The sequence below is a fragment of the Camelus dromedarius genome, chromosome 29 (assembly GCF_036321535.1).
Source record: "Camelus dromedarius isolate mCamDro1 chromosome 29, mCamDro1.pat, whole genome shotgun sequence".
Lineage (NCBI taxonomy): Eukaryota > Metazoa > Chordata > Mammalia > Artiodactyla > Camelidae > Camelus > Camelus dromedarius.
The window spans coordinates 17,905,577-17,932,795 of record NC_087464.1 but is presented as its reverse complement, the minus strand read 5'-3'; the positions used below and the strand labels follow the sequence as shown (position 1 = coordinate 17,932,795).

The window sequence follows — 27,219 nt, the reverse complement described above, 5'->3', positions numbered from 1 at the left end:
CCTTTGGGAAAGGCTGAGTGGTTCTTTTGCAGGGCACCTCTTCCTCCTCTCTGCCTTCACTTATGTAGTCAACTGCCAGATACCATTAATAATTCACCATGGCAAGTGCCCCCTTTATTTCCATCATAACAGTCAAAGCTCTAACTGAGGCTAACATGACTTCACTCAAAACTAATTCTATATAATGCTGATTCAGCTTTTGTAACCCAATTCTTAACTGACCTCAAATAAAATACGGCTTTGGTTTAACACTTGTTCATTTTCTTCTACCAAAGTAGAAGTGGCCTCAGTGTCCATGTGGGGTGGACAGTTCATCCAAACCTAGCGTTCCTAGGTTTTTTCCTCACCTCCAGTAACCACCATTTCATGCCAATCACTCCGCCTCATAACCACACCATGCACCTAGTCACGGAATTACACTACCGTCTGTTCTGACCACAACCTTCGATGCCTCTTCTTCTCTCCCCTATACTCCAGTGACGTGTTATTGAAACTGAAGCCTGCCATTCCCTTGGCCTCTCTGTTCTGTCAACCCTCTTCTTCCCTAGCCCATTAGACTCCACCTTTGATCTTTGTTTTTCCTTCTCCACTTTTGATCTTTGATCATCTTAACCACTTTCAGTAATCCTCATCCGCACATCCAGTCATTCCCCAAGCTCTGATCATTACAGTTCCTGAATATCCTTGAAATGTTCAGTTCTCAGTTCTTCATTCCCGCTGCCACTATTCTGGTTCAGGCCATCTTCCATCTAGGTGGCAGATCTCCCTACCTCTATTCCTCTAGTGGCCACATTGTAGCCAGTGATCTTCCTAAACACAAACTGGACTCTACCAATCCTTTGCGCAGACCCTTGGAGGAACGAGGAGTCTTGCTCCCGCCGGCCGGAAGGTGTCGCCCTCGCGCCAGAACAGAGGCGCAGGCCGCTGCGTGCGCAGGCGCAGAGGGCTCTTCCGGCGCCCGGCCACCCTCTTTTGCGGGGAATGCTGTGGAGCGGCTGCGCGCTGAGGCAGCTCCGGGCTGGACGTGCTGCTCCGGCGGCTGCTCGGCTCCCTTTGGGCGCCGAGATGCCTAAGAAAGCCGGTGCGACGAACAAGGCCAGTGGCAAGTCTGGTGGCGGCAGGAGGGTGGGCCGCAGAAATGCTGGTTGAGGATCGCGGGGGAGAAGCGGGACCCCCGGGTGGGTAGAAGCACCGCCAGCTGCTCGTTGTCCCTGAGTTCCGGGGAGCCTGCTCCCAGCGTCACTCGGCTGCGCCGCCCTCCGCCGGGGCAAGTCGGAGCGCCCGGGCCCGCGGCCCGCGAGACCCTCCCTGTGCCGTGGCTGCCGATCCCTCCGGCCTCACTCCCACCCGCCCAGGCTAGCGCTTCGTGTTCCGGCAGCGCCGTGCGGCCTGTGCTTCCCCGGGAGGCCCTAGTCCGCGTTCTGTCTCCTTTCCTTGGTTGGTCGCCGCATCCCCCCGTCAAGAATACACCACTCCTACTTGCCTTCCACCGGCCGAGGGGCTGACTCCAGTCGGTTCCTGAGACTTGGCTCATTATCTCATCCTGAGACTGCCTCCTGCCGGCAGCTTCTCAGTGTCCCGAGGCTGGACTGCCTTCCCCCTCTGCAGTCTTGCCCGGTGCGTTTCTCGTCGGCGCTCTTAGCGTAGTGTATTAGAATGGTATTTGTTCTTCTCCCTCGCTGCCGTCTGAGCTCCCTGAGGGCAAGGACCATGTGTCCTTATTCATCTTTACATATCCTTTACCTAAATACCACCCTGGCGCTTAGGTCACATTTGTTGAATGGAAAGTTCTAGTACAGCTTCTGGCACATAGTAGCCGTTTAAATATCACTGTTCTTTCCTCTTCCCTAGCCCCTCCCAAAACACAGATGTATGCACACTTCCAGCCATAGCTGGTCACAAACATTTGTTAACTTGTGCTGCTTGAGATACAGGGATGAATAATAAATGGTGTCTGCCCCCGAGGAATGGGAAATACAAGGCAGACGGTAGGAACCAGCACTAAGTCAGGTCTTCCAAGGCAGGAAAAAAACACTTTGGGGGATTGATGGGAAGGCTTCATGGAAGAATTGATTTGAGCCATGAGGGATGTTGTAAAACCATTCTAGGTGGCCAGAAATCCCTGGACACTACTAATTAGCCTAGTTTGTCTTGGTTAAGGGTGAAAGAGAATTCTGGAAAGATCAAATGTGTGGGAAAGCATTTTGTAACCTGTAAAGTTGTAGTGTGGTTGTTGTTGTCGTTTTAGGGTAAAAGCCAGAGCAAGGAACCAGAGAGACCACTTCCTCCCTTAGGTCCTGTGGCAGTTGATCCTAAAGGTTGTGTCACCATAGCCGTCCATGCCAAACCTGGTTCCAAACAAAATGCTGTGACAGGTATATCTTGACACTGGGGTGGGAAGCTTGTGTGAATTGGTTGTCCCCCTCGATCCTCCCTTTGCCTTGCTTGGTTTGCTGGAAGTTTCTCCTATGTGGTCAGGTATATTTTTCACATCTGCAGTTAGAGAGGCTTCTCCATTTTTAAATTCTAGATTCTAATGTAAAGGTGTAAATCTAGTGTTTAAAAGTGAATATACCATATTCAAAGCATACCAAATTAGAAAACCCATTGTATATTTTCCTTTTAATGTGGTATTTTATTAACCAAACTTAGTGTGGTGATCAATTCAAAATGTATATACAGATATCGAGTCATTATGTTGTACACCTGAAAATAGTAAGTTATATGTCAATTATACCTCAGTTTTTTAAAAAGGTATTTTAGAAAGAACATATATAGAAACCTGTGTAGCCTAGATTATTCATAGTTGTCCTATTCTACAAGTGGAGACATTGGCCCAAGGAGGGAGAGAAAGCCTGAAATCTGTGAATTTGATCATCAACCCCTGTGTGAACTTTGTTTTAAATCAAAACAACACAAAATATTTCTGAACCCATTGTTTTCATCTGTCAGATGAGATAGTTGGGCTGTTAGAAGCTTTTAAATTATTCCCTGGAGCCCAGGTGCCTCAGGAATCTGTGTGGTGGACAATGGGGAGGTGGGCAGACAGGACATTTACATTTGTTTTAAATGTTGGAGTTTCAGAGGAAATTGGGTGGGGTGAGGAGGATTCTGAGTGGGAAAAAAGTTTGAAAACCATTGATCGGTTATCCTGAAAGTCTTTTTCACCACTAAAGCTAAAGCTCTGTATTCCAACTTTTTTTTTTTTTTTTAGTATTTTGAAAACAAGATCTCAGAACTGGGGTGCTAGGCCTGGTTTGAGCTAATGAGCATGTTAGCTTGGCTACTTGTCAGCCGTGCCGTCCTTGGCCAGCATTTTCTTGGTAGTCATTGTGGACACTGTCTACTGTTGGAATACCATGTTTCATCAAATCTGAGAAGCCATCAACTAGAAGGTACACAAATATTTTATGTACTAGTAAGAAAGACAGAATCCACATCAACTAAACATTTTCTTTTGCATCTAAGATACATCTGGATTTCAGAGATATTAAAATGTGAAAAACTGTACAGCTTAGAACCAGTGACACGATAGGAGGAGGGTTGTTTTACCATCTTATTCCTGTGAATTCTCTGGCCATGTTTACACAGGCAAGATGTCAGTGTGTGGAAATGCCCAAGTAACCCCAGATGTAGGACCAGCTTAAGCTCATTTGCAAACTGTTCTGAATATATACTTCTCTCTCTCAGAAATAACTGGAAGACTTTTTTTTTTTTTTCAAACAGAGGTACTGGGGATTGAACCCATGACTTTGTGCATGCTAAGCAGGTGCTCTTCCACTGAGCTATTACATTACCCCAAGTGTTTGATCTTTAAACCCTGTATAACTATGCACCATAAAAGATGTTAAAGTTTGAGTTGTTTGAATTATAGTTTATAAAGGCTATATTGATGGGTGAGTCAGGACCACTCCTCAAAAAGTGGTATTCGTTGTCCCTAGATTTCAAAGCATGAATACAAATTTATTTTTGAATCAGAACATCACTTTCTAACCATGTGACCCTGAACATACTACTTCTCAGTTCCAATTTCCTCATTTGTAAAATGGAGATGATAAAGGTATTAGTATCTTCATAAACTTACAGGATTAAACAAATTTATTATTGTAAAGCCCTTATGTTTGTGTGCTCTTAAAATCAGTATATATAAGTGCTGTGTAAATGTTAACTAAATACGACATTTTAAAAACATTAAAGAGGTAATTCACATAAGAGGTAAATCCAGTCCAGCACTCTCATTTTCCTGATGGGGAAACCCTGAACAACCCTGTACAATCTCATGAGCTGCCTTGTTCATCCACTTCCTCAGTGACGTGGCTGGGGTAAAACCCAACTCATCCCTGCCCAGGGCTCTTCCTACCAGACCATGTGTAGTTTCCAGTTCCTAAATCCAGTTCACTGCCCAGGACTCTGTAGGCCCATCTTGGTCAGCAGGGTGGGGTAAATACCGATTTTCTTCTCTGGGCTTTCTTTACTGTCATGGTAGGCGCATTATTTGTCATGACTTTGTTCCCTTAACTGTGATTAATCATTCATTTCTTCATTCAAGTTATTAACTGAAAACCTAGTATATGCCAGGCAGTTGCAAACACTTTCACAGAATATCCTCACTTCATGAAGAAAAAGAACTCCCTAAGAATCAAGTCCACACTGTTTTCATTCCAGATGTCACAGCAGAGGCTGTAAGTGTGGCTATTGCAGCGCCTCCAGCGGAAGGAGAGGCTAACGCTGAGCTCTGCCGGTATCTTTCCAAGGTCCTAGAACTCAGGAAGAGTGATGTGGTTTTGGACAAGGTAGGTCTCTCTCTTTCTCCAAACATCTTTGATTACTACATCAGCCATTATTTTTAAAATACTGATTTTTTTTTTCCCTTTTCCAAATAATTGAAAAACCAGTTGTTTTAAACTCTCATATTCATTTAATCACTAAGATCTGTAAATTATTCCTATTTAGTCTCCTTCATTCCTACTGCCTCAGTCCTCTAGACTGGCCACACTTTATACTTACATTCCTTAACTGCCACCATTTCCATCATTTTCTCCTTTCCGAATTCATTCCTGTATCTGCTGTCAGATTAAGTCTGCTCATCTCTTACCTCAAGTCATCACCATACTAGGAAAATCTAAAATGCTTCCCTTTGTTTTTCATCTCCATTAGTGAGTTCATCCAGCATTTCTGGTCCATGTTATCCTTGCTTACTAGAAGCTCTTTAGGAAGAGAGATGGATCATTCATACAGAGTCATTAATACCATGGGTTTGCACTAGGGTGGATATCAAAATCACCTGGGAATGATTTCTGAAACACAGGTTCCAGGCATCACCCTGGACTGATTGAAACAGAATCTTCAGGAGTGAGGCCCAGCCATGTGTGTGTTTCTTAATGCTCTACTTGTTTTCCAGTGCTGTACTCTATAACTCCTATCCAGGTTCTAGCTGGCAGTCAGTCCTGATTAGAAGGCTGCACCTAAAAATCCATCTGGTCAGGCCACTTCCCTCAACATCTCCACGCCCAACCCCCCTGCCCCGGAGCAGGTCATCTGATTTTCTCCCAGTGTACATGCTCTGACATCTGCCTAAAAGGCACGACCCCCTCTTCCACCTGTGCAGCTTCCACCCACCCAGATAAATACCTGCTCAAAGTTTACCTTCTTTCAAAACAAATCCTTCTTAAAATCGTCTTAAGCAGTTGTGGCATCACAGCACTTGGATATGTCATCACTTTTTGTTCGGAATTTTCAGAAACGTGTAGAGAATAGCAGTTCTACATTTGGAATTATTTGTATACAAAGTTTATATAAAATTATGACGTTTTGGTAATTTAAAAAATAATTTAAACAAAAGTACTACTTGAAACCAGAATACTGTACATCTGGATTCCATATTCATTTTGAAAATTGAATGTCTAGTTTGTATTATTACAGAAATTGATGTATGAAGGTAGAAACTCTGAAGAGTTGTAAAAAATTGTAGTAAGGTGGAATCTAAGAGATCATCTTCGGTTAAACCAGAAATGGTTAGGAGAGAGTGGGCACTAAGCTGTCATGAAGGCTCCAGCCTGCTTGTTAAACAACCCCATGAGGATGCAGCCACGATGGATACAACTGAGGTCTGCTGTCTCTAATAGCATTAGAAAGTTTTGGGTGTTACCCTGACACCGTTTTTTCCTTTTGGTCCAGGGTGGTAAATCTCGCGAAAAAGTGGTGAAGCTTTTGGCCTCCACAACTCCAGAAGAGATCTTGGAGAAATTGAAAAAGCAAGTTGAAAAACAATAAAAGCAAGAAATGAAAAATATATCTTTAAGAAACTTTAATTGCAAATGATGAAGAGGCTACTAAAAAGGAAAATATATATTGCTGTACACCTGAAACTAATACAACATTGTAAATCAACTATACTCCAGTTTTTTATGAAAGGAAAATATACTTAAATACAAAGAATGTTGAAAAAATGTATATATTTAATAAGGACCGGACTCAGAAAAGTAGGTACCACCCATGTAAGTACCCACCATGGCCCCCCACTTGAAATTTTTTTAATGCATGTGACTAGAGACTAAAATTTTTTAAAGCTAGATTTTCAGTTTATATCCAAGCAGAAAGCCACGCATATTTGAAAGGGAACTGCCTTAATTTCTTCTGAACTGAGCAGTACTAATTAGGAAATCCCTATATAGTGCCCAACTACTGATGTCACACACTCTGATCCTTCTCATCTGATCTTCTCACAGACTTCTAGACTTAGTCCCCTCATATCTTGAGTTTAGCACAGACCAGAGTGTGGTGTTAACCAGGGCTGGCTGAGTACCTGGAGTCCTGGGTGAGTACTGTGGTGGAGTCAGCATGGTCCTGAGTGCCTCCCTTAGTTCTGCAGCTTTCAGAAATCCCATTTAGTCAGTGTTTCTGAAAATGGAATTTGGCTGGACAGTTGGCAAGGAACTAATTTCTAACAGGATGCCAGTTTATTAATTTGAGTGAAGGACACACCTGCCAAATAGACGATAGTGGGATCCTCTAATGAGTACATTCTGCCCTTTAGGAAATCTCTTCAAGAAGCCATTCATCATTTGAAGCTAGGAGAGCTTCGGATCAGAGCCAGGGAACTTAGGGGTAAGGGGCAGGGAGCTATGGCCATCTAGAGCTCCCATTTCTGCTGCAGGGATAGACCCATTACATCCTATCAGCCCCTCTCCTGGGACAACACTGAACACTGATGCTTCATAGCACAGGAGCTCCCTTAGATAGGCTCCAGAAGACCACCTATCTCTGCCTACATAGCCTTTTTCAGATAATCCTCATAATTCAATAGATAATGGTTTTTCAGCATTTTATAATCCCAGCTGTATGTCACAGGGTCCATCCAGTCCCCTTGATACTAGAGTCTGGACAGGGAATCCCCAAACTCTACAGTACAAGTTAGAGTCTGAGGTCATTTCTACATGAAACTCACCTCACCTATGATGTAGTTTTTACTATTGCAGTGGCTTTCAAATTTAGAGCCTGAGGCTTCCCCAGAGATACCTGAGGGACTGGAGCACCCTGGAGAATAAGGGAGTGAGTCAAGTCAACAGAACGCCAAGCCTCTAGTCCGTTTCTAGAACTGTGCTCCCAATATAGTAGCTGCTGACCACTGACCACAGAAGGCTACTGAGCACTTGAATTCTGGCTAATCAAATTGAAAAATAAAAAATAAATGCACTATAGAAATAAAAGCCCTGTTGGAAACAACACAACAGAGAAGAGACTGAGAATATGGCATGGAGTTTAGAGGTCAGGACAGAGAAAGGTGAGCAAAGAAAGGAAAATGACGATACCGAAGTGAGACAGGGGTCCTGAAGAAGAGAACCAAAGAAATGGAACAGAACAAAGACTTAAAAGATAAAATCAAGAAAATACTGGAGAAATAAAAGATAAACTTACAGAATGAAAGGTGCAGTGTCCTAGGTAAAATATCAACAATGATCAACAATGAAACACAACCTAGTAAAGTTCTCCTACTTAAAAAATAAAAAAGCCTGTGGCCATCTGGACAAAAAGCCGACGGTCATAGGGAGGGAGAGAGGAGACATATACACGCAGACTCATATTGCTGAAGGGAATGTAAACGGCTACAATGCTTTAGAAAATGTGGCAGCATTTGTTAATATTAATACAGGTTTTTTAACCCCAACAGTTCTACTTTTAAAACTACATCACAGAACACACAAAATAAAAGCGTCAAAGGATATACAGACAAAAGCAATACAGAAATGTTAATAGGGGCAAATAAGAGGAATGAAACCAACTATAGGAGAATAATCATATACTCAGTGGTATATCCAGACTGTACTGTATCATGTTACTAAAATTGAGTCATTAGTTTTTAATCTATAGCTGCCGACCTAGAGTGATGTCTATTACAATCTACTGTGTGAACAAAGAATATACTAATCTGTGTGTGTTTACATATAACCTCACTTCAGTAAAAAAGGAAAAACGTATATATATAAATTTATATATATATTTATGTGGGCATGGCAAAAGAGACAGAAGCATGCACAGCAGGCCAAAATCACTGGCTGGGTGCAGACTATTCATGTTTTTATTTTTTTCTCTTTTTATAGTATTTCATATACACAAAAAACATAGTGAAGGAAACTAAAATGAGAAAAATATACACACATACAAATGAAAAAGCTCTCACCTTTAGCAATTACAGCAGCTTTATTTACCGGATTCAAACAAAGCAGACCCATCAGGGAGTTAAAGGCACTGGCAGTGGAAAAAACCATGAGCTCATCATCACATCGTCGCCTGAAGCTGTCTCAGAAGTCACCGAAACTGGGAGAACATCTAGCTGGTAATTACTACTTGGGCTCTCTGTGCCCCTTAGGGACACACAACTGAGTTAGCCCATCAGTGCATGGAGACACTGCTGGAAGATCTGTGAGCTGCACTTTTTGCACCCAGGTCAAGCCAGAGATGCCTCACTCCACTTCCGGAGGCACAGACCTGACACTGGGCACCTGGTACGTGCCCAGCCCAGGCATGTGTACTTTACGCAAATGCTTTCACTTACTCCTTCAAGGGGGTAGTCAAGTCACACATTAGCCATTTTGGTAAGGATAACTCATCCTCTTTGTTAACCTCCTCCCATACCATCCTGTAAATCTTAAAATCTGAGAGGTGTTATTCACAGTGTATCCCCAGTTTTCCAGTCCAACAGCACTGATAACTGACTACTCAGGTAAGAATGTGTGGCCCATGCAGGCCTCAGCAGTGTTACCGCAGCTGCAGTTACTTCCTCTTCAGCCCTGGCAACTGTCCTAATAAAGTGCGGCCCTACTGACCGAGACCCATACACACCAGCCTGGCCCAGGGCCATTCTCGCCCAGAGATCTCCACAGGTCATGATCTCTGGTCCCATCCCTGTTTTCCCCAAAAACTGTTCCCAGTAGAGGTCAATCAGGCTTCTAGAAAGAAGGAAACATCTGCCCTCAAGGCTACCTTAGAGTCCAGTGGTATGATCTAGTACTTGAATCTAGTTGTTAATTTGGCTCCATAATAGTTTACTATAGCAAGACCCAGGAGAAATCTTTGTTTAGATACAGAATGTCGTATCTGAATATGTTTGAATTCTTCAGTATTAATCTAAAAATTAACATCATTAACTTCTACTAATGTCAAGAATATTTATATTGGTCTTACTTCATTCTAACTTAAAAACTAGAGAATTTTAAAAGCATACCTAAGTTTATAAATAAACAGAGGAAGCATTCTCTGAGTGACCTATATAATTAGGTTTTCATTTCACCAAAGCCTATTTAGTATTTCAAAGTTCCCATTTATTTATGTATCAAATATGCTGCTTTGGTTAAAACACAAGATACTGAAAAAAAAAAAAAAACCCAAACAAGTTTTTCAGTGAATATATATAACTCAATCTGTCTAACATTACCAAAGTAAGTGCTTTCACAAGTAACATTTCCAGCTAATTGAAGTTATCCAACAAGTCACCTCAAATTGGGATTATTTATTTCCTACATTTCCTAACAAGAACAAAAATTTCCGTTCACTATAAACAATAGTGCTAATTAAAAGAAGTCAAAGTCCCAGAGCAGATTTCCATACATAGCCAAATCTGTGTTTGGGCTTAATTAATCAAATGGAATAGAAAGTCTAGGAAAAATTTAAAGGTGTTAAAAAACTATATTTAGAAATAAAGTGTAGTGCTTTCACTGGAGTTCAAAATTAGTGCTATCAGTAACCTTCAGGGGAAAAAAACCATTTCCTTCCTTTCTGGTATTCTAAACTTAAAACTGACATTTCATTACTCTTAATTCTGTCATAAAGTTCTGTATTTTCCTTTAGGAGAATAAAATACATAAGGAAAATTACATCCTTGTCTGTTAAGCATTATGTTATAAGGAATGCAGCTTTGGAAACCAAAACCATGCTAGAAATCTTACCAGATGTCTTTTTCTTATATGGTTTCAGGAACCTGAAAACTATTCTTAGAACTATGACCCATGGTAATGACGCTCTGGATAACCTCAAATCCTTCTAGCACTCCAAAAAAAGAAAAATTCTCTATCTTAAATCTCTAGCAAGCTGGTCTGAAAAGGTTATTAATTAGCTGTGTTCATAATCAACACTCAACATTCTAAAGTCAGTGCCAATTTCCAACAGCAAATGCTACTAATTTTGGCTCAACTTTTAAACAGAAACTTACTTTCTTCCATATTTGAAGTGTCTGTTATTTCCTGAACAATATTTGTTCTTTTGCTAATTCATATAATTCACATAAAGAAACAATCTCACATCTTTAATTCTCAATCTGCCTACCTCATCTTGTATCAGTTACTTTATGTTCTTTACATCAACACCATGCTTTACCATTTACTAAAGTCCTCCCTCCCACTGATTAAACAAATGTTTACGCAGCACCAATTATGTATCACTGGGGTTTAATAATCACAGGCTTTAGTTTCTATTCTCAAGCTCTTGTATGTTTGGTCATTTATTTTTATGATAACCCTGTGAGAGTGGCAAGGGTAGGTATTATCTCCATTTTTGCAGGTGAGCAAATAAGCTCAAAGTTTAAGTGATTTTTCTCAAGGTCACAAACCTTGTAAGGACAGACTTGGAGCCAGGAATCCTTATGCTGAATCTATATGCTATTGCAACAGACTATTTGAGATTAATTCCATTTGACACCATTTTAATTCTTCTCACTTTTTTCTTAAGTTGTTTTGATGATCTTTTCTGTCTCTCCCACATGAAACAGAAACCATGCCTTTTATTTCTTCCTACTTTAAGTACACAGGAGGCAGTGTGATAGTGACTGTTATTTAAAAAAAGAGAAAAACCACCACCACATAGATTACTCATGCAGAATGCAGAAATAACTCATGTTAAAAGGAGGACTCAAGTATATTTTCAAGTACAGTTGATACTCAGGCCATCTGTACCCTACTGTATCAGTGTTAAAATATTTAAACACTGTTGGAAAATACTTTTCTTCTGAGCTTCCTGAGAGGCATCCCTTACTCCAACCTTGTCCCTTGGACCCCTGGAGCTCCCTAATTAGCGTCAACTGCTGGCACCGCAGACGGCCTCCAGGATTCTGCACTAAAGTTGTGGTCAGCTGCTGTCCCATTTGGTCAGAGGCTGTGCTTTATCACCTGACAGATACTCTTAATAACCCATCTGCTTTCAGAGAAGATGTTGGGGTGTAGTCAAGCCATTCTTAACTCTCTGGGCTAAATATCTGCAGTATCAAGACCTATGTCTTAATGTACCAGCACTGGCTTATTGTCTATTGATGCCTATAGAGGGGTACAGGGAAAACCCTTACTTACTGTTAAAATTTTATTTACATCTGACTGTGAATACTTGGTTTGTTAAATCCTTTCCAAGAAAATAGTTACCTGAAAGGATGGCTCTCCAGGAAGGGGGGGTGAAGGGGAGAGCTGGATCCAGAGCATGTAGAAGTAGTACCTGGAGAAGTCAACCTCAAGGGCCTAGAGTGGAATGCTAAGAGAGAAGGCACCAGAAGGCAGATTTAGGGAAGTTGCCTTTTAATTCCTTTGACCTATGATGAAACTTGTACTCTTAATATTACTCTTAAGCCAAATAAACTTTTTCAATAGATACGGAGGACAGAGTAATAGAAAATCAAAAAGCTCATCTCACCACATTAATGAATGGACTAACTGCCAAAATTTGAGATAGAAACTGCTTACTTAACAAGTATTTTATTTGAATAAAACCATTATAATAGCCATTAAAATGATGTGAAATACAATGATCACTCTGAAAGGAAGTTACAGCATCACTGGATTTACAGAAGAGGAAGCAGCAAAGGTGCACATTTGGAGGTGAATACAGCATTGTAAAATCAACCACATTAAATACCATGAAAGTAAGTAGTCAAAGTGTAGCATCATTTACATTATGATTGAAAAGGAAGGGAGCATTAGAGTTAAACTTTTGTATAATGTGTGAATTTTGACCTGCTATGTTTAAATTAGCAAAAAGCCTTAGTTTGTATAAAATTATTGTGTGCCTTAATCCCACCCACCACTTGATCAAGACACTGAAACTGAGAATGATTCCTTCCTTATTTATAGTTTTATTCTTGATATCCCTCTAAAAAGAGACCAGAATGATCATGACAATGACTCATACCTATAGAGTAATTACAAAGTACCATAGTCACATAACAACAAAAGCCAAAAGAAATTTACTACAACTGTTTTCTCTTTCAACCACTACTATGTACAGTACATTACAAGTAAGCATAGGTGTGCATTTAAGAGCTGACTGTACTACCTCTAAAATTTTAGGAATGAGCATATCAAAGTATATGGATATTTCTTTATCTTACAAAGTAAAAACAAGCATTTTCTATTTAAAATTTTTATTTCTGTGTAAAACAAAGACAGAACTCCTGAAGGTCAAACAAGGAAAAAATACACCAAGTTCAAAGCACTATTAAGTCATGAAACAAAGAGTCTGAGGTAGAAGTCAAGCAATATAACCTACAACCTTTTTAGAGTATTTATTTCCAACAACCATCAAATCTCTCTAGGAAGATCTAATTCTTAAAGTCTCAAGTTCCCAAAAATTAATTATCCACTCTCTAAAATCAGATGTAAAACTAAGACCAACAGAAGAGACAACATAAACTTTTGTCATGTTAACAGAGTAAATGCTGCTGACAATTCTGTTAGTAGTAGCCATAGGGAGGCCGTTGGTTGTAACCATAGTGTCCGTATTGATGGGGGTAGTAAGGTTCTTGTCTGTGCTGTGGGTAATTGTTACCCCAGGATCGTCCATGCCACTGATTGGATCGATTGTCACTTGGCCACCCCCATCTGCTATCCCTACCTCTAAACTGTCTGTTATCTTGCAACCTACAACAACAAAACAAAAAGATTTTTATACTTCCCTTAAAAGAAAAAAAAAAAAAACACATGACAAATCTATTCTGGTGCATTTCATTTCTCAGTCTAATACTCAATATACAAAAGAGTAAAAATATTTTTCTCTACAGAATGTTATAGCACCAGTTATTCAAAATTTCCCTAAAATTCAGATCCAGTATTACACTGGATATACTTTGCAGAGAATAGGCAGGCTACAAACCAAACCCAAAACAATGGGATAGTTCTGAATCAAACTGAAACCTATTCAACTATTCAAAAGCAGTATGGTAATATTCCTTTTATCTATTTTGAATTATTAAATAGAAATAATTGCCATTGTATAAACTTTCTAAAGTAAAATCAAAAATAATACCTTCTTTATGGAATTTAACACACGTTTTGTAGAAGACTTTAGGTTTTTAAAATATATTTGCAAAGGAAATAAAATATTAGTCCATAGAATGTATTTTTGAAAAACCATTAACACACACATGTGCACACACACACAACTGCACAGTAAGGGGAAAAATATGGTGCTAACAAAATATTAAAGCAAGTATTTATCAGGCACTCACTCTGTGCTAAGCTGCTACTAGGCACTCGGTCTACCATACTGAACAAAAACACTGATCCCTTCCCGCACTGGCCTTATGGGCTAGCAGATTCAGGCTAACCTCTCCCAGATCAGCCATCTGCATTTATTTTTCTGAAGGAATACATACCGATTGCCTCTATTTCTTTGGTTCCCACCAGCTCTGCTATTCCATTCCTCGACAATTGGAGGGGACTCAGGAGGGCGTTTCAGGTATTCCTGGTACTCTTTGTCATCTTCTGTGAATCTACTGGCAAACATCTCTTCAAAATTTGGAACCGCTTCAGAAGTATCAGTCATTCTGAAATTCTGTATAGTTTTCAATATGTTTCTATTAGAATTTTTTTAAGTAACACTATCTTACCAGGTAGTGATAAACAAGAAATAAACAATGGGTATTCATAAAAGCCCTTGTGTACTTTTAAACCTAAGACAGACTAGATTCAATTCAGCATTTCTTTATTATTATAATACAGGCACTGTGCTAACTAGGAGCCCAGGATACAAAGATGAACAACATATCATGAACCCTGCCCATGAAGTGCCCTCAGCCTAGTAGAAGAGACAGATACAGTGTAAATACAAAGGGAGGGGCAGCAAATGTCAAGAAATGAAGCTGTAAAAGTGGGCAGGGGTCAAACTGTGAGAAACTCTGTATTCAATGCAAAGAACTCTACACTTTTTCTGGTAGGCAATGGGGCGTTACAGGTGTTTTAAGCAGGGAAGTCTCAAGAACAAATTTACTATTTAGAAGGCTCACTTTTCTAACAAGGTAGATAACAGATTAGTGAGACTGGACTAAAGGTAGATTATCGCAATAATGTAGGTGACGTGCTGAGGGTTTAATTTGAGGCCCTGACTGTGAGATTAGTTTTAAAGAATTCCAGAAGGAGTTAGTAACTGAGTGGATGTTGTGAGGCAAGGGGGGAATAAAGGATAACTCCCAGACTATGGCCAAATAATTGGACAGCTTATGGTGTCATAGGAACTATAGGAAGAAGGGTGGGAGAGGACCCTCACTGAGCTGAAGTTAGCTATGGTACACACATCCATGTGGAGAGTCAGTTCACAGTTAACTATCTGGGACTGAGAAGATGAATATGGGAGACACTGGCAATCCTGTTGGTGGATAGAACATCTACATATAAAGACGTTAAAGAAGTAAGAGGAGAACACACACAGATGAGAGAAGAACCAAAAGGTTATCATAGAAGGCAAGAGAATAAAGAGTGAAAAGGTCATTAGCGTTGAATGGCACAGTGATAGGAAGAACCAAGAAGAGAAAATTAATTGGATTTAGCCATTAGGAGGTGATTAGAGTAGAAGGGATTAAAGCAGGACTGCAATGATTAAAAGGCAACTGATAGGTAAGGAAGTACAAATCTACAGTGATTATGGATTAAGCTTTCAAGAAGCTTGGCTTGAGAGAAAACACAAAAGGCAGTAGCTAAGGGGTTATGGGAAGATTATCTCTTTTTTCCCCAGGCTAAAACACCTGAGGTTATTTACAGGAAAAGAAAAAAAGAGCCAAAAAAGAAAGACAAAATACAGTAAAGACATGAAAATAGGCAAATAAAAAGGACTTTAAACATACAGCTGCTAAAGTCTAGGGTAACTACTTAATAATGGTATCCAATATATTCTTATTCCCGATTCTGTGAGAAATGAAAAATAACTACTATAAATACTGTCTAATAGCTATAAAAACTGAAGTTTATATCAGCTGGGTGTTTTTCAGGCCAATAATGGATTCACTCATGAAGTAGTATTTCTTCACCCACATTTTCAGAGAGCCCTCTACCTCTGAGAAAAGATCTGGCTTAGCCTGCAGAAGACCCTGAGAAACGAGGGAAGATACTGTTCATTTCTTTTCATCTTCACTCAAGACCTGGAAGACAGTCCTAACAACATTTGGCAGGTAGGCTCCAATTCCCAGTCCTGCATTGATGTAGTCCCACCCGCTCTACCTTTCCCAACCTAAACCCAATCCTTCTGCTCTGCCTCAAGATTCCTGCTTTATGGTTTGGGCCATATGTGACATCATGCTAAAACTTTAAAACCAAATCTCTCTCTTATCTGACATCCTAAAATTATTTTTCTTCCCGTATTACTTCACTTTATAATAAAAAGTTTTTGACAAAGAGATGTGATACTGGAAGATAGCTTTTTCATTAGTTTGTCTTTCCTTCAAATCCAACAAAACATATGCAAACATTTATAATACTACTCTTGTCCCAACAAAACTAAACAAAGATTATTATTTGGAAGCAAGAAACAGTATCTAGATGTTTTACCTGTCAGGTCTCTGCTCTCTTAGAGTCTGATTAAATACCAGCCTTTCAATTTGCCGGGGATTGGCAAACATGACAAATTCTCAAATCCAAGATATGATTTAAAATAAATTCAGCAAATTAAAATCGTGCCTGAATTTCTATAGGAATTACAGAAATCACCAGAAAGATGACATATACCGAACCAGAGGGGCAGTAAAAATCGTAAGGCAAAGTAAATGTGCTACTCTCTTTTTATGTTCTTCCAAGACCCCCTCTCCCACAAATAAGCAATTATGTATCATCTTTATCATTACTTGTGAGAATGAAATTTAAGTAGAATTTTAAATGATCCAAGCTTTACTTACCCCAGGGATTTGAGGCAGCTGTACTGTAGTTTAATGTTTCAGTTGTTCAGATCTGTGAGAAGAAAAAAACTCCCTTGAAGGACCCTCAAAAGGTGTGAGTCGTGGGGGTGGGAATCATAAGGGTCTTAATGAAGCGGTTGAATTAAAAATGCTCTAAAGATTTCCAACGCTAATTCGAAAGAGGAAACTGAAGTTCAAATAATCAGCGAAGAGCTAAAAGATGCCAGATTTGTCCTCTAGGCCTTCAAAACCAATGAGCTAGTTGAATAATAACTTCACAAGAATCTTTTCTTTTCTGTGGAAAACACAGAGAACAGCCTTTCAGATGTGTACTCGAACACTGCCAGTTCTTGACCCTAAACAAAACCACAAAGAACTTTCGCTGCGGGCCACTAACCTTGGAAATGACTATCGAGAAAGGGATTTCGCTGCCCTAGATGATGAACCTAGAAAACTAACAGACGAAGATACGGGCTGAGAACCACTGCAATTTTTCAGTCCTTCCTCACAGCACACCAGGGCTTGTCTATCACGGCTTTGACTGATGTGCTCCCTTCCGAAGCACCTTAAAGTCCCAGGCACGAGGGTAACTAGAGGTCACGAGGGTTAAGTGGGTTCCGAACTCGCGAAAGAGTTCAGCGCCCGGAACGGCGGAGCCCGAGGACACCTTGCCCGCCACTAAGCTGGGCCCGCCCGGTTACTCCTCCCCATGGCCCCGAATGGGCGACTCCCACGCCCAGACACGCAGGGAAACCGACCTGCGGCCTACACCACGATCAATGGGTCTCCACAACGCTTCAGCTCTCCAAACTCACCGAGCCACTCCTGCCAGGATCCGACTATCACCTGACTTCCGCTTCCGGCGCGCAAAAGCGGAGGCGGGCCTGTGAAGTCTCGCGGTATCTCGGGCTCGCCGTCTGGGGTTTTCCCGGTTCTTCCAACGCTGGTGGCTCGCGGGGAGTTGTGTGAGGGTGGTGCGATGGCCAGTAAAGGCGGAGAGGCTTTCCATGCGCCTTCAGTCTGCGTCGTGACTGTGCGGGAATAGATACATCGCTGTATATTAAGGTCCCATGACTGGGAGCCGGCGACGGGGAGGGACAGAAGTTCTGGAAATAGTGTGCGGAGAAGGGAGGGGAAGGCTACTTCCGGCCGCTTGCGCCCCGAGTCTGTGAAGAACTCGCGTCGAGAGCAGGCGGTGAAGAGTAAGCACGAGTGGATGACTTCAGCGGTGCTACACCTTTCACCCGCTATAGCCTGGGCAAGCCTCGGTAGTAAGATTTCTCTAGTCCGTTTCGTACGTGTGTTTGCTCACACAGTCCGCTCTCCAGCTTAAGTCGTCAGTACCCAGCTACCTCCAGGGGTCTTGGCCATTTCTTCTGGGGTGTTCTGTAGGTGTATAAATGTTGAATATTCCTAAATATAACTTGGCCTCCTACCTCCCACGTTTGCACTTCAGACTGTACCCTTTTCTGGTAATATTCTTCTCAGTTTCCAGCTTGGAAACATTGATGTCTATGTTTGATGCACTTTCTTTCCCTTGCTCCTTTCAGTTGCAAGATTCCACCCTGCATTAATTCTGGCGTCCATCCACTCTTCGTCCCCACTGCCTTCACCTAGGTGGAATTCTTATCATTATCCCCTAGACGAATGGAATGCGGTATCTTTCTCTGATGCCGGTCGCCTACATCACCCTGCTGCCTACCTGTCTTACACGTAACTGCCGTGGGTTTAGTCATCCAAGCACAGCTGTGATAAAAAAAATTTTCACTGGCTCCCTGTTACCTTTAGGTTAAGGCCAGGTTTATTAATTCTGGATTCAAAGCTCCCACTTTATTTTCTGCTGCCTCCTTTTCATTTTCCTTTTGCCCATAACAATCAGGCCATGTAAAGCACCTCATGGATGAGCTACCCATTAACTTTCTGAAGAGACTCACCTCTCTTTCAACTTGGAATACCCTTCCCTCCCCATTGTCTCAAGATGTTGAAATTCTGTTCGTTAAAGCTCCATCCAGAAATTGTTTTTCCTTCTACTGAACCCTTCTTCCTGTGGTTATGCAGTTATTACCACTTTCTTAGAACTAATATTATTTATGTACAAGTCTTTCCCCCTACTAGACTCTTAGGCATTCATTTTTACATCCTGGAGTGTGTAACGCTGTGCTCTGTATAAAGTAAATAGTCAGTCAACATTCGTGGAATGCATGATGGAACTGAATGTTCCAAGCCACGTTTTAGAGACATTAACCTAGCTGAAGTGTATAGGATAGTATGGATAGGAGATGCTGTAATTTTGGTGTTGAGTAATAAAGGTGAGAGCAGAAAGACCAAGGTTACTCTGAGTGGTAGAGTAACTGAGTGGATGATGGAAGAAAAGGATCAGGAGGAATCAGAAGCCTCCAATTCTTTAAGTCGGAAATCGCGACTTTACAGGGATATCCATAGCATGAGTTGGTTTTAAAGCAAAAATGAGCTCAGAGCTCAAAAAGATGTGTAGAATTTGAGATGGTAGGAAGATATTCAAAAGAAAAATCTTAGGGGGCTGTAAGAAATACAGGACTAAAGCTGAGGAAGGAGAGGCTGTGCCTGAATATGTAAATGTGTGAGTCATCCATGAAGAAACAACAGTTGAAATCATCAGTGCCTTTGATCTTTCCAAAGGAGAAAGTATTTATGGAGAAGAGCAGAAGGCCAAGGCCTATGCCTCAGGAAATACCCATATTTAGGAAGCAGGAATAGGAAGTATAAACTTGAAGAGGAAATTGGAATAAATATGGGTAGCAATGTAACAGTTGAAAACTCAGAAAAATGCTTGCCTACTTGGTATCAGGAGAGGGGGAGGCTATTTGGGAAAAGGAGGATTGTTGAAGCCAGCTTGCTGGTTTTCTTGTGACTTTATGGCATTATTTCTAGATAATGAGGACTTAACACAGAAAAGAGTGTATTTCTTTTCTTTAAATTCATAAATGGCACTTAGGCGCTCCAAGGCTTCAGAGAGTTTCTGTGAAAAAGTTTACATGTTCCAGCTAGTTTTCAAATGAAACCATTTATGCCCATAATGTTTTCTCATATGCTGAAATCTTGTCAGTTATTTTATTTCACTTTTTGGCATCACTAGGAAATAATCTGTTCCATGAAAGAGATTTTTCCAGTTAACTGACACTTAGCCTCTAAGCACCAAAACTTGTTCAATGGAACCACTTTTGATAGAAATATACATAAAATGTAGTATTTACTCCTCTACCATAACCAGAGTAAATGGATCATAATTTAATCTTTGCTTGGCAACTAAAGGTAATTGTTACCGCATCAATTCTGTTCTGCTGGATAGTAATGTCCTTGGGTCTGTTGATACATATGGAAAAGATTACCTTTTATTAGTTGACTTCGCTGTCTCTGTTATTACTATTATATCTCAGTGTTTTATCTTTTAGCAACTTTACAAATTGACCTAATTTTACCCATCATTTAAAGCCTCACTTTGACCAGGCAATCTAGAGACAAACACGCTAGCAGAAGTCACTGGGGAATTCTGGCGTCAAAAGAGCCCTGCTTTCAGAGGCTGTGAGTGACCTTAGATCATGACCATTTTAAAATGATAAAACTGGGGCTGAAGAGGTTACATAATTTTCAAGGGCACGGCTGGTAAGTGGTAGAGGAGGATTTGGATCAAGTTTGTGATACTTCAAAAAGCCTTGCTTTTTCCTCAGTGAAACACTTTTCTCCTTTTCATTCCCTACTCCACAAATTTTGATCCATGTTAAACAACTTTCTTGCCGCTACACAAGCCAGACTCTTCCACTCCATGGTTGATGTGGAGCCCCAGAAGGCAGGAACTCCTGCAGTCTCTCCACCAAAAAATGAACTCCACAAGGTACCTGTTTTTTCACATTGCTCACCTTTAAAAGAAAATCTCTTGAAGGTGCATTTCATAGGCAGAACTCAAGTCAAATGACTTGTCCCTAACTAAAAGGAAGGCTGGGCTAGTGAGCGAGTATCCTCCTTGGAGAGGTAGGACTCATAAGGTAGTAAATTGTCTGAACAGAAGAAGGGTATTCAAAGGATGCTGGGCAGCCAGGAAACGTGACAGTTATCCACTATACTCTAGTTTACCACTTAGCACACTTTGTTTTGTGTTATGGTTCATTATATACATAAAATCACAGTATTAAAGCATTGAAAGGGATTATCTGGTTGAATGCCTTTTTTTTTTTCCTTAACGAACACCCCAAGAGATGAAATGACTTCTCCAAGATCACAAAATTGATCAGTAGCAGAACTAGAACTACAACCTTCAGGCATTCTTCATTAAACATTTTTTGAATATCTGTTAGATGCCAGGTGTTGTTCTAGGCCCTGAAAATATCAATGAATAAGGATAATAAGCCCTGTCCTCTTGGAGGTTATATTCCAGTGGGGGAGATAATAGAAAAGTGAAATTATATGTGCCATGAAGGGTAATTAAGCAGAGGAAGAACATGAAGGGTGACGGGCTGCTGCTCTGGATAGCATCATCAGGGAACGTATGCATGACAGTTTTCATCTCAGTTCATTTTTGTTTTTCCTTAGCAGTAGCATATAAGTAGCTTTTTAATTTTTAAATGATTTTGTGCATTTTATCTTTTCTAATTCTAAAATTTGTGATTGTGATACGAAGGTGTTTTCTCTCCTTTTTCCTAATGTGATATAAGTAAGAGCGCAAACTGTTTTCTAAGTGGGTGTGATTTGGACTCAAATTGCACACTATCTGTTTATTTCTGTTTCTTTTGACAGGACCCATCCAGGGCTAATTAGATGACTCTAATCTTTATTATCCTCCTTTCACTTTTTGGTGGCTGTTTTCTCCGTGTGCTCCTTTGGCTAGCTCTAGTCATCTACCTCACTGTCTTGGCCCTTTCCACCTCCTTCTCAAATATGGGTGTTACACTTGGAAGGGACCTTGGAAACGTGTAGCGAGGCCAAGAGACTTGTCCAGTGTTTACTCTCAACCACTCCTTCCCCCATAACACCATACTCTCCCCTCCAGGTGTTTCTCCAGAATATTTTTCGGTGAGGTGATCGTCACAGTTTGAGTGTTGGACACATCTTCTAAGCACTGGAAAGTGGTATGAGTAAGTCAGGATCGCTATCCAAGGGTGAACTTCGTTATCTTACCCATTTTAAGAGGGCAAGTCTTCTGGGTCCCAAACCAGGGTTTAGGCAGGCTTACTGTCCTTGGTGACACATGGCCCTTGTGTGAAGCAAGGCTTGCCTAGTAGTCTTTCAAAAGAAAGGCACAAAAAGCCCCATTGTGAAACAGATGTTCAAGTGATGAAAGTGTCTTCAAAACGAGTGTTATCTAGGGAGTAAAAAGAGCACCAGGCAAGGAGTCAAGAAACTTGAATTAAAATCTTACTCTCTGTGAGTTGTCATGCAGGTCACCACCCTTCTGGGCCTTAGTTTCCTCACTTTCTTATTTTTGCAGATAAAATTGAAGCTTCGGCATCAATTCCCTTGATTTCCCAATCTCATACCTACAGTGTGACTCCTTTCTGCCCTCTTTCACCTTTTGTCTTCCAGTCTCTTGCCACTGTCTTTGGTCAGTGCTCCCTCTGCTCTTCTGGACATTGCTCCTGCAGCTACTCTTTCTCTCTCCTCTGTTTTCAACTCTCCCTCTTTAATGGCTCCTCCCACCCCCACCCGTACCACACCTTGTAAACTTGCTCAAGTTTCTCCAGGCTCAAAACAAAACTGATACCCTGCCCTCAATCCTGCGTCCTCTAAATATCTCAGATCTCCTTTCCCCACATGGTGAGTGTCTTACAAAGAGCACCCACAGCTGCAGTATTACACCTCCCCCCTTTTCTTTTCACTGCAGTCAGGTTTCTGCCCCCAGACGCACCACTGAAACCACTCTGGCAAAGTTCCCTAGGACAAAGTTGACCTAGGGCCAAATTCAATACTGTCCATCTAAAATCTTAAGTTTATTTAGTATCTGTGCAGCATTTGACACTTTTCTCCTCCCTCCCTTAAGCCTTCTCACTCTGTTTCCAAGTTTCTCATGATTCCTTTCTGCCCTGGATTGCTGTTTCTTCTCTGTCTCCTTGTCTGACTCCTCATTCCCCTACTTGTCCCTAAATGTAGGTGGCCCCATGGCCCTGTTTGTACTCTCCTTGAGTTGCCTGTGCAGACTCAGTCTCTTTTATGGCTTCAGCTTCCAATTCTGTGCTGATGACTCAACAATGGATATCTCTAGCCATCCATCATATCTGAGCTCTAGGCTTATAAATACTCCTGCATGCTAGAAATTTCTGTCTGGATGTCTGACAGGCATCTCCAGCACATGTTGAAATGTGAGTTCATCTTTCTCCCTGAGCCTATTCATCCACCTCTATCTCTGTTTTCAGAGAATGATTCTTCCCATCTACCCACATCAGAAACCTGGCAGCCATCCTGGCCTCCTCCCTCTCTCTCATCCCACCCACCCAGTCCCTCCCCAAGTCCTGTGGACTTCAGCTCCTGACCATCTCTTGTGTCTGTTCACTCTTCTTTTCCTTCACCACTCTCAGTTCTGACACTCATCACTTCTCATACTGACCATGGTGATAGCCTGTACCTAGTCCCTCTGTTCCCTCTAGACCCTTCTCACCCTGCTAGTAGAGTGTTCTTTTATTATCATGAAACAGACAGAAAAGAACTGATGATAATAATATAGACGATTCTTGTGTATCCTCCAACCAGCGTAGAGAGGGCTGTTTCTAAAACACAAACTGACTCCCTTTATCCCTTGATCGATCCACTTTTCAGTGGTTCCTAATTGCTTCTAGGATGCATTCTAAGCTTAACATGGAATATAGCCTGTTGAGATTTAGTTCTGTGCTGTCTGTGCAGTGCCATCCCCTGCTACTCCCTCCAAGTGAACTAAATGCACAGCCATATCACACTGTTTAAAGTTCCTGGAAGACTTTACACTGTGTTGTACACATGTTGTTCCTTGTGTTTGAAGTGCCCTCCCCACTACCTGGTAAACCTTAGCCTATTACGTCATCTTCAGGTGGTCGTCCATACACACCCTCCACCTCTGAGTAGAACTGATTATTTCTTCCTTTATATCTTTAACATATACAGGCAGTGCATCTATCACAATGTATTGTAATTTGTTTACATCCACTAAATTATAAACTCCTTGAGAGTAAGGCTGTATCTTTCATGTCTTCAGCAATTGGCATGGAATCTGGCAACCTGATACATAATTGGTGCTCTGTAAATGTTTATTGATCTGGTACCAGCTTCCTCTAGTTGTATATTTGACTAATCTCTTCCCACTTACTCCCCTCAGTACACACTCTACCATATCTACCACGTATAAAGACTCAGCTCACCTCCTGTGCATAGCACGTGTTCCCTGGATACCCCTTTATCACGGCACCTGCATCGTTTTCTTGAGTCTATCTTCATGTCTATCTTCCCTGCTACAGTGTAAGTGCCAGGAGTCCAGAAAACACACGTTATGTCTCTGCAGTTCCAACACCTAGCACTGGGACTGACAGACACAAGGAAGTGAAGAGGCATTGTGAACATATGAACGAAGGAGTTAGACTTACTGATTTTTAAGTTCTCCAGTTCCAAACCTATGTGATTTGAGGTTCCAAAAACTGTGACATAATCTCAAAGTTTTCTCCCAGCAGATGGGCAGAACAGTTGAAACACCAGTTCCAACAGTTGGCAAATATAAAGGTAAACATTTAAGAAAGTGAGTCAGAATGAAGGTGAATCCTCCAAAAGGAGCAGGAACATTGGCAAAACAGTGTATACTTGTAGTCACAGGCACCCCCTTTGCATCTGATGGGGGTATCCATATGTTCCTCTCAAGGCATATGACAAATGAGAGCTCAGGAGGGTGGTCGACAACCTCCCTGTGACTAAACCCCTACTGGCCAGAAATGAGTTGAAAGCACATAATTTCTCTGCAGCAAATACTAATTTTTTTCTTCAGCATTTCACTTCAATTGGCTCATTTTTGTAAACTAAACACAAAGTTTAGTCATTTATTTAATATTTTATTTCTGTTCAGATAAAACTGTAGGAAAAAACCCTAATCTAAAGACTCTTAGGATTTGTGACTTATTTTGTCACTCCACAAGCATTTATCAATATCCAATATATTGCTACACTTAGTGTTGGGGAAGTGGAAAAAATTCAAAAAGTGTAGAACACAGATCTTAAGGTCTAATTGAAGAGTCAAGCAGAAGATAGTTATGATGTAGCATATGGACTATGTAGAATAATGCATTGTAACCTAATGGAGTGCAGGAAAAGCTAATTCTAACTGGATACCTAAGTCTTGAGAGGCTTCAGAGTGAGGAAAACATCAGTGCTAAGTGAAATTAACCAGGAGAAATTTACTGAAGGAGGGGAATCTCCACTAAGCACATATACACACAAAATATATGGATTGCCAGAAGTAGGACCCTGTGCATAATCTGGACTTGAGGGTATGGAGGATGGAGATTGGCCATTCTTCTGTTGTACGCTCTTCAGAGAAGGACTCCAAAGCTACTCCACTCTCTTCAGGCCAACCGCAGGGCTCCTTACTACTACTCTCTCCCAAGCCCCCTCAGGGACTCCCTGTGTAATACCATCCCTGTCATACTTGGAATATGAGCTGTGATCCCAGCTCACATGGGAAAATATGTGTCTCCTTTGGATTTCTGCATATTCCAATTAGATACTGTTGAGGGTTGACTGTTTTCCCCATGGCAGGTAGGAGTTGGGGCCCCTCCCACAGGTGGGTGGAGAGCTTTTGTTCTACCAAGATCTTGAGCAATTTCAGGTGGGAAAGGTGTTGGCTTTAGATGCAGATCAACTTGAGTGACTTTAGCCAAGATAAAGTTTCAGTTGCCTCATTTCTAAAATGAGATTATAATGATTATTGTTTTCTACCACCTACATTATAAGAATTAACAAATGTTAGTTCCCCCTCTCCTTCCTCACTGTTTTCCAGACCAAAGAACACTCTGACTTGGCTGATTTGAATAGGGAGAGGTTCTGATGCAAACATCTCACAATAGGCCTGTGAAAGCACCCATGTCAAAATGTAAGCATCACTACCATTGCTATTTATTAAGCGTTTACTACATGCCAGGCACTGGGCAATGCTTTATATTACCTCATTTTACCCTGACAATAACCCACCTAGATACATACTATCTCTTTTTTTAAACAAGATTTAGAGATGACAGGTAACTTGTCCAGGGTTACACAAGCAAGCAGAAGAAATGTGATTTGAACTCGGCTCTCTCCGTCCCATATAAGGGTCAACAAAGAACCGAAGAACAACATATTTGAGCTGGAGTTTTGAGAAATAGCTGTATGACAGGCTAGTCAAGATTACCCCCAGTGAGGGAGCAGAATGCAGATGTTCCATGCCATCGATTGAAGCAGGACCACTGCCGCCTTCTTAGACACTGCTGGAGCCAGAACTTGGAGTCTGTCAGGGTTCAAGTGACAGCTGAGACTCAGCTCACAGTTACTCTTAAAACTGGCTTCTCCCTGAAGCAAGAGAGAAGCAGTGCGAGGGATATAGATGAGGCAGCAGGCTCATTTGTTTGCTCTCTTGTATCCTGTGAAGGTGTATTCAAAGTCTCATGTGTCTTGAGAGCCCACACAAAGTGAGGTGTCCACAGGTCCAAAGCATAAAGAACCATGAGCTACTGCGACCAACTGTACCTCCACATAAAGCAATCCCCCTGCTACTCAGGAGAAGGCGGCATCACCTAGGCCTTGAAGTTCCTGTTATGTGTGCCAGAACTTGAAGCAGTTTCCCTTTCCCTGCACCTATACTGCAAGGCCTAAGATTTTTCCATTAATGTCCACTTGGGTACTTTCCATGGGGAGGCCTGGCCATGGCCCACTACAGACACACAAGCCTAAAACTACATTCCATTGTAAACACTGAAGAATGCAATTTGTATCCTTACCCAGAGGGCCACCCTGCCTTCTGGTAGAGGTATAAGAGTTGATGGATGGTTATGGCCAAAATTTTGCTTAGAAAAGAAGTTCAAATAGAGACAAAATAAATGGTTGCCTGAGGTTTGGAGTGGGAGAGGGATTGACTACAAATGAGCATGAAGGATCTTTTGGGGGCAATAGAAATATTCTAAAACTGGATTGTTATGATGGTTACACAACTCCATAAATTTGCTAAAAATCATGACTTGTATGCCTACAATAGATGAGTTTTATGGTATGTAAGTTACGTCAGAGAGAAAAGAAAAAGAAAAGCAGCTCTGGACCTGCTTAAATATATAGCTAAGCATTTCTGTGAAACCCCAGGGTAACAGGCCAAGGAACACAGATTTCTGCCTAGAAAATACTAGGGGCAGGAGTTAATAATTAAAATCCCTGTGTCCAAACATCTAACTTTGAGTGGTCTACCCCCTGGAAAGATGACAATCATAATGTTAATAATTGTTGAGGCAAAAACAGCTGGTTTTCTCTCCACCCTCGTATCAGTTCTCTTCTTCCACAATAGAGAAAGGGTTTTGAGGCACTGGTCCAGGGCTGCTGACTTTAGCAGAGTCAGAGTTTAACAGCAAGAGCCATCA

The 27,219-nt window shown here is 41.3% G+C and overlaps 3 protein-coding genes across 5 annotated transcripts in view; 2 read left to right on the top strand and 1 right to left on the bottom strand.

The window, feature by feature from the left end:
• Positions 1-942: 942 nt before the first annotated feature.
• Positions 943-6,390, top strand: C29H15orf40 (chromosome 29 C15orf40 homolog). Its single transcript, XM_010986812.3, has 4 exons — positions 943-1,095; positions 2,249-2,375; positions 4,666-4,793; positions 6,178-6,390. The coding sequence occupies exons 1-4, from the start codon at positions 982-984 to the stop codon at positions 6,271-6,273; spliced, it is 465 nt and encodes a 154-aa protein (XP_010985114.2). The 5' UTR covers positions 943-981; the 3' UTR covers positions 6,274-6,390.
• Positions 6,391-12,217: 5,827 nt separating this feature from the next.
• Positions 12,218-17,488, bottom strand: RAMAC (RNA guanine-7 methyltransferase activating subunit). 2 transcript variants are annotated; one of them, XM_010986813.3, is made up of 4 exons: positions 17,395-17,488; positions 16,637-16,688; positions 14,129-14,307; positions 12,218-13,394 (listed from the first exon to the last, which is right to left on the bottom strand). In XM_010986813.3, the coding sequence occupies exons 3-4, from the start codon at positions 14,296-14,298 to the stop codon at positions 13,208-13,210; spliced, it is 357 nt and encodes a 118-aa protein (XP_010985115.1). In that variant the 5' UTR covers positions 14,299-14,307; positions 16,637-16,688; positions 17,395-17,488; the 3' UTR covers positions 12,218-13,207. The 2 variants fall into 2 exon arrangements, with proteins under 2 accessions (XP_010985115.1, XP_031296518.1); XM_031440658.2 differs by having other exon boundaries at positions 17,452-17,483.
• Positions 14,417-27,219, top strand: part of HOMER2 (homer scaffold protein 2) — a 112,956-nt gene continuing 100,153 nt past the window's right edge. The window contains exon 1 of one of the 2 annotated variants that reach the window (XM_064480636.1): positions 14,417-15,916. The gene's annotated coding sequence lies outside the window, so the exon portion shown is untranslated. Of the gene's footprint in view, positions 15,917-17,508; positions 17,905-27,219 lie in introns of those variants that run through there. The other variant, XM_064480637.1, reaches the window with a different exon arrangement.